This window comes from Clarias gariepinus, chromosome 17 (assembly GCF_024256425.1).
Source record: "Clarias gariepinus isolate MV-2021 ecotype Netherlands chromosome 17, CGAR_prim_01v2, whole genome shotgun sequence".
NCBI classification, from domain to species: domain Eukaryota; kingdom Metazoa; phylum Chordata; class Actinopteri; order Siluriformes; family Clariidae; genus Clarias; species Clarias gariepinus.
The window spans coordinates 1,610,973-1,618,686 of NC_071116.1; the positions used below are offsets into that span (position 1 = coordinate 1,610,973).

Genomic DNA, 7,714 nt, shown 5'->3' on the forward strand with positions numbered 1-7,714 from the left:
CTTTCCAGGTTTTGATAATGTGTTGAAGGGTTCTTAACCCAGACCCACTAATTTCATTTTAATGTCCTTGTTTTTCTCTTGTAATTGTTTTCTTTACTTGGGCCAAGCAGTGTATATAAGAAAGGAATTTTATTTAGCTGGACCTTTCCAAATTGTAGTTTAATGCATAATATATTCATGTAAAAGCACATGCATTTGGATAGGCAGAAACGCTATGCTAAGGTAAAAATGTGTTCGTTCTGAGTCCAAACATGTATGATGTTATCACTTTGCCAAAACAAAACTCAAGAATAGCAATGGTGTATTTTTAAATATTTTTTTTATCTCTGGTTTATTGTTCTGAAGTTCTGAAGTAAGATGCAACTGGTAAACAACAGGATCACAAGGTCACTAGGCCACATCTGGTCTCCATGATCCCAGTCCACCCTAAAATTAATCCCAAATAAACTGTTATATTAATATTCATCTACTTCTTAAGTTAATAAACAAGCATGAATGACCTTAGAAATGCCATGTTCTCTACATGATGTCAGTACTCAATGAAGGAAGGTCAAGATCAGGATGGGAAGGTAAGCACTTAACAGATTTGGCATGGAAGAGCTTGTCAAGTTGGGAAGTTTTACTTTAACAGTTCCTGTTCACAAATCTCATCTTTTGTCCTTTTTTATGGATCAACCAGACTCATTTAAGTGGATAGATTACAATGCTGCTGTTAATCCTTTACATTGTAAGTCTGTTTATTTAAATTTCAAAAATAAAGATGAAGAACCATGGAAGGACTGATCTACTTCCTTTGAACCCTTCGAGGTAGCCAGCTCAAAATCTTCCTGCAGAGTTTCTTTTTCTTGACTTTACACTTGCCCCCAGGCTCGAGGTGACTGCTGGTCTGAGATGGCGTCTGATTGTGTTTGAGCAAAGTGAAAAAGGTGAGCATGTCCATGTTAACTCCCTCCCAGATCTCTCTGACTGGAGGGTCCAGAGGCTCTAAGACATCCCTGAAGCGCCGCTCCTGTTGCCGGAAATCATACTCCACACTGACAGAAAGAAGGAGGAATAAAAAGAAGGATCTTGATGGGAGGTTAATTAAATTAATAATTAAATAAGTGTGGTGTGTTTAGTGATTACAGTTAACAGTGGACTAAAAGTCTCACACTGCAACCTAACTATACAACACAGCGGATCTGAGTTACAGCAAAGACAAGCTAATTACTGATCTTTGAGATGACTGGCCTACTGGAGTCAGTTGTGGGATGAGCCTGAAATGTAAGGATTTGGAAAGAGATCTGTTTGAGCAGACAGATGAGGGCAACGGATTAAAGGACTTTAGGGCCACACCGTTGCTCTTTTTGATGAAGGTAGAGATGAAGCGAGGGCTAAATCCAGCTGCACCACTACCAGCAGGTGGTTAAGCAGTTTGTTAATAACCAAGTAAACCTTGGTGGATAGAAAAGATCACATTTATGACTTATATTAATACATATGTCTTTCGGACTGGTTTGTTTTTTAGTTCTCTGTAAAAAGTACCCAAAGCTGGGTATCCAGAAAGGTACAAGTTAAAATCCTTATGATGCTACTATATATATATGACCTGCAGCCTCTGAGAGTCTCAAAAGTAATGGTTATAATTTTATGTGGTTTTGAAGGTCTCTACAAAGAATTCCATCAAACCAATAACAAGCTGTTTAGGTTTCCATTATGTGCTATATAACCCATGGGAACATAGGACCCTTTCTCATGCTCGCATGATGTACTCTATAAATCTGAAGAACATCGACCCTGGGAACATACCTATTACCTTGCCATTTTGCCTTTATATTAGCCTTGAGCTCTGAGGTATTTGCTGACAGAAGGAGCTGGTGTTGACTAAATCCTATTTCACCAAGAAGCCAGGCTGTGTACAAAATTTTACTTTAACAGAACTTTAGCTTGATGTTGTACTTGCTAACACAGGATGCTAATTCTCTCATAGCATGATGCTAATTCTCTCATAGCATGATGCTAATTCTCTCATATAATTTCTGTTCTACACATGGTAAGGTCTTGTGTATTTCTTTTCCCCAACATCTGCTTAACAGATGGCATCACCAGGAACAGAATAACAACATCAGGTTATATAATAACTTGATTCTCAAACCAGCCAAAATGCTGGGTGCTTCATAAAAACTCAATTGTGCTTCTGGCCCAGAACCAGGACCAACTCTGGCACCAACACAGGATGACTGCTAGTAAAAAAAAAAAAAAAAAAAAAAAGAGTTGAGTAGGCGAGCATATTTGTTGTCTTATCATACGTTCGTGTGGAGTTGCAGGGCTGGGTGCCAATGCCTGCCCTCAGGGAAACTGTGTTGGCTTTCAAGCTTTCACTCACCTGTAAATGATGCATGCCGTCTCCTGGCAGGTGGAGCAAGCGTTTAAATCCTGGCCGGTTCTGAAACATCGGCGTCTGCAGAGACAAGCAACAGGAAATGAAGCAAAGAAAAAAAAAATAAAGCAAGGAATGTTGGTTTTTTTCCCCCTTTGAATCTTTTTTCCTTATTGCTCTAGGGAGACGGTTAAAATTATGAACTTTATCATAAAGTGCAATGCATTGCAGAAAAGAAATGACTTGACTAGCAATTCCTAATATCATGTTCAATCACCTCTACTCTATCCCTCACTCCCTTTTATAAATCTTTTTCTCTCACCCTTTGCTCAGTGCGTGGCTCATCTCCAAGTCCTGGATGATGTTAAGCAGGGTGGTGACTCGATCCTGGTTGGCCTGCAGATTGGCCTCTACTCTCTCCAGCCTCTTCTCAAGGTCCTGACTCCTGTTGCTGTCAGGAGAACTACGTGAAAGCAGAACCAAAGAGGGAGGATGGTAGTGTGTAAGGGCGTAGTCATTTGAGACATGTCCACTAACAGGTGAACCAATGCCTGTCTGTGACGCAGTCTCTAACTCTTGATGGAGTGGCGTGTTCTGGACCTGGTCTGAAGGCATAGAGGAAGAAAGTAGGAATGGATTCGGCTTAGTCTGTTTGTTTCCAGTGACCTCGATTAGTAATTTAAATGCTGGATGCAGTGGGCTTGGGTGAAAAGGGCTTGGAGGCTGGCATGAAAGTGAACCCAAAGTGCTGGGTTGATGTGATATTAAGGGAGCTGTAGGATGCTGAGGTGTGGATTGCTGGTGTACTGTTTGTGATTTTGAAGGTGCGAGGAGTTCACAGTTAGCCTGCAAGTGGCTTGCGTTGTCTGTGTTTGCGAGAATATCACAGCCTATTTTTGTAGCTGTCACAGTCTTGGTTGCTACCTTACAAGGAAATTTTGCAGAGTCCATTGTTGTTGTTGATGAATTGCTTTTAAGAACTTTGTTGTCCAGTTTCTCTGGGACTGACTTAACATGAACATTTGATTCTTCAAGAGAGCGACTTAATGTCTCTGTTTTAGAGTTGTCTATACCGTATGAACGCATTTCCATAAATGCTTGAGTAATTGTAACTGTGTTGGACTGGGTTAAAAGGCTCAGTTTTGTGGCAGGACATGGGTTAATTGGAGTGCTGGTATGGACCATGTGTGAAGGGTTTGATTGTTGGTTTTTTAAATTGCTATGTGGTTTGGCATCTGTGTGTAGAAGCGAGCAGGTAAGCGGTATGGGCGGTTTGGAGTACAAGGCTGTGCAAAGCGATATGGCTGAGGATGTGTCAGAGGTCAGAGAGTATGTTTGCGCAGGTTGGCATTTGGTGTAGTCTGTGGTAGATGTGAGTTTAGGATGTATGATGGAATGGATTTGTGATGTGCTTTGAGGTTTAGCACTTTGATTTGCATGCAAGCAGCTTGAAGGCCTCGATTGTGTGTTTTGCACAGTCTCTAATCCATTTGAGGCTTGGGCGTCACTGCTAGGGTGTGACATGCCAACAGATTTAGCGCTGTGTTGAATGTTTTGACCCTTATTAATTTCAGGTGAATGAACAGATACTGAAGACTGTGGATGAATGCTGACATGTTTTGACAGAGCCACGTGTGAAGTGTGTGTCTGGATATTGCTGTGTGTGTTTGATTTTATCTTTGGTGTGTGATCTGTGTCATTCAAAGATATGGATTGGGAGTCTGTTTTAAGGCTGGAATATTGTGAGTATGGAGCAATTGTGTAGGGTCTTGAATCCTGGAGCATGAGAGTGTGTGACAGTGATGCCGGCTTATGAGAGCAGAGGTCCGAATGTGTGTTCATGCCTGTCTCCTGAATTGCACTCCCAGCCACTGTATGCGTATATGCAGATGAAGTGTGACTAACTGGTGTGTCCCGTTGTATGTGTGGAAGGCCAAGGCCAGCGTATCTCCAGCTTGACTGATGTTTGGAGAGTTTAAATGTTTCTCCCTCCTGCATGGTTGATAATAGCTGGTTGCTGTTTGTGTTAGGAGTTGGCCACGTTACTGCAGGCCCTCTGTTCATTTGCATACCTCTGCATTTCTCAGTCTCATCGTTTGGAGGAGAAAGTGATGCTCCTGTTTCTTTTCCTGAGAACAGAGGAGCTGCAGGGCTAGATCGTAAACTTTCTGAGCCAGCAGAACAGGGTGAAGTGGTGTCCCTGGTGGTGGTGAAGAGAACCGCAGCCACTGGATTCTGCCTTCCTCCACATTTACTGCAAATCCTCAATGGGAATCTGTGAGGAGGCGAACATGGAGGAACCTTTCTTTTTGCAGGGTTTACTGTAGTTTTGAGACGTGGAGTCGATGATTCTCCTTCACTGATGTCACTGCTGATCCCGCCCATTACCTCGGAGTCCACCACGCTGCCATTGGTGAAACGGAATTCCTTATTTCCTTTAACACGTTCATTGACACGGTGTGTGTTGGTTTGGATTGTCTGAGTGTCACAGTGCATTTCAGTTTTATTGCCTTTACATGCATCATCATTATCATCATCATCCACACCTTGGAACGTCACACCCTTCTTAACCTTATTCTCAAGACTTCGTTGTTTAAAGAAAGCACTCCTTTTTTGACCTTTTCTGCCCTGCACCTCACCAGGGATGTACCCGTTGGGTGGCAAAGTCATCCTCTTTCCTGATTGGCTGACAGAACGGCTGTCATGGCAGCTCCTTATGGCTGGCGATGTTTGCACTCCAACATTACACTGGTGAGTACAGGTAAGCCCTGCCTCTCCGTTGGCAGTCCTCCAATCACGAACTCCTACCAAAGCTGGCATTTCAGACACTGGAACCGGGGTGCCTGGATCAGCTGCCCGTCTTCCCATTGCCACGACTACCAGCTCAGCAGGACTCCGGAGACGAAATCATGCAATTTGGCTGTGGTCTTTACATCTGAGGGAAAAGGACAAAGTTACAGTGAGAGGCAACGTCTGGCTACGTAATGCTCAAGGGCAGATAAAGTGACAAGAGTACTTGTTTTGTGCCCTTGTTCCCCTGTGCATGAATGAACAGCTTGGCTTGGTACTGCAGATAAGCGTTTGTGTGAATACTGATCAGCAAGCTTGCTTTCCAGAATGAAAAATCACCCAAGCGTAATAATCAGATGAGCCCGTATCAGTATATACTGGCCTAGGTGAATGTGCCAAGTGATTCTGATGAGTGCGCTTGTTTTCGGGAAACATATTCGTCCGGCGTGTGAATGAACAGCTTGGCTTGTGATGTGTGGAACTCTATGAATACTGATCAGTGCACTTGCTTCGCAGAATTAAAAAATAAAAAATTAATTATCATGGCATAACAATCAAATCACTGTAGATCAATCAGTACAGGTCTCGTTACATGTCTCGTTAAGTGATTCTGAAACACAGATATGAATGTCAAAGTAATGATTACAGTGTGAACATGTCAAAAGAGATTATTTAGCTGATACTGATAAAAATCAAGCTTTTAGTTCTAGAGTCTAAGGTTTAGGTCACTAACTAAGAAACATTTAAAGGTACCATTTTAGATTTTTTTATGTTTTTGTGTTAAACTGTTTGGAGTTTTAAATGGACTTTAAAATGTTTACATTTTTAGGAACAAATACAAACCTGATATGGAAAATATGATGATATAATACTCAATTTTGAGTAATAGAGTAATGTCTCTTCATAAGACAAGTGAAACATGCTTTACCTGAAACTTTACTTCCTTGTTTTAGAGGCTATGACCTGAACATGACTTGGTCCACTGATCCTGCAAGGTATTCCCTGTTACTGTGACTGATGAGTGCATGGGTAATAAAGTCTGCGAAACAATCTGTCACTGAATGTCATGAGGTCTGTAGCTCAGCTATAGCAGTGCACAGCGTGATAGGTGAATGGTGTGTGCGTGTGTGTGCGCGTGTGTGTGTGTATGTGTGTGTGTGTGTGCTTGGTACTCTCTGGCATTGGCATTGTGCCTGACTGCCTGCTGTCCTCTCCTTAATTTAGCTCACCTTAAGCAGGTGGGAAATTCATGCATTAATGATAACGACTTCATTATTCCCGAAAAATACAGAGAGGAATCTGAGAACGCTGGTAAAATTCACTGATGCCTGATAAATTTACTGACGCATAACTTGCAGCAGGAGGTTTTCTAAAAGGATAAAAGAAAGAGACCTGGTACCTGGAGTTGGGGGTGGGGAGTGTGTGTGTGTGTGTGTGTGTGTGAGTGTGTGTGTGTGTGTGTTTGTGTGTGTTCGGTGTGGGAGTTAATCTGTTCTTGAGCCATATACACACCTGCAGTAGGATGTTATACAACCTTTTCACATTTACTCACTTTGTGCAATAACTCAAGCAAGCACTCTTCCTCGTCCTCATCCTCGCTCTCAACCCTGCCCCCTCCTCCCCTCTCTCCATCCCATCCTGCATCCAATGCCTCTGCGTAAAACACCCCTGTCCCCATGGGCACTGCTCTCTCCATCTCCCAGTGTCATGCATGTACATGTCAAGTCGACCCATCTCAAAAAAAAAAATTATAATAATAATTTAAAAAAGCTTAAAACTGTAAAGTCCACCTAGCCTGTGGCTATTACGCTATTGTGTAATTTAGCTGCACTGCTTTAATACGGCCACATGATTTATATGTGATATGACAGCCAAACACTGAAACTTTGCACCATCTCATCATATCAGGCATCTTTCCAGAACATACCTGCGTTGAGCACAGACAGCAGCATCCTCTTCCTCATGCCATAGATCTGACGATCCATTCCGGAGAACGAAGAATGCAGGGATCTCACATGATTAGAGTGAAAGAGCAATCTTGTGTCATGCGTGTGATGGTCATAGTGAGCGAGAGAATCAGTATCCATGCTCATCGAGGCTGACTCTGTCCTCGGTTCCCCCTCTTCCTCCTCCTCCTTCTCCTCCTCGTCTTTTCTCTCCTGGTTTGTTTTGATTTGCTCGCTCCTTTACATGCTGAAGCAGCAAGAGATATCGATCCGCATCCTCTGCCTTGCGCACTCTGCCTCTGTCTCTCTTTCTCTTTTCCACTCGTTCTTTTATCTTCCTTCTTCCTTGTCCTTCTTCATTTCAGCTGAAATTAGGAAGCCTCTGACCCAGCAATGGATGTGTATCTATGTGTGAAAGAGAGCATGAAGAGGCAGAAAGGAAAGCAGCGCAAGAGAGAGAGAGAGAGAGAGACGCAAAGTGGTAAGGGGTTGTGTTAAAAGTACCAACAACAAAGGGAAACAAGCAGTGAAATTAAGCTTAGGGATGTCCTTTTTTCTCCTTTATTTTAAAACGAGACATTGATTTAATTTATTTTACTTGTCTTCTCCAGTTTTACAG

The 7,714-nt window shown here is 42.5% G+C and overlaps 1 protein-coding gene across 1 annotated transcript; it reads right to left on the minus strand.

Moving 5' to 3' along the window:
* Positions 1 to 330: 330 nt before the first annotated feature.
* On the minus strand, positions 331 to 7,476 carry LOC128505527 (uncharacterized). The gene is made up of 4 exons (XM_053476011.1): positions 7,077 to 7,476; positions 2,682 to 5,294; positions 2,366 to 2,440; positions 331 to 1,034 (listed from the first exon to the last, which is right to left on the minus strand). Exons 2-4 carry the CDS (start codon positions 5,225 to 5,227, stop codon positions 785 to 787), a joined length of 2,871 nt encoding a protein of 956 aa, XP_053331986.1. The 5' UTR covers positions 5,228 to 5,294; positions 7,077 to 7,476; the 3' UTR covers positions 331 to 784.
* Positions 7,477 to 7,714: the final 238 nt, after the last annotated feature.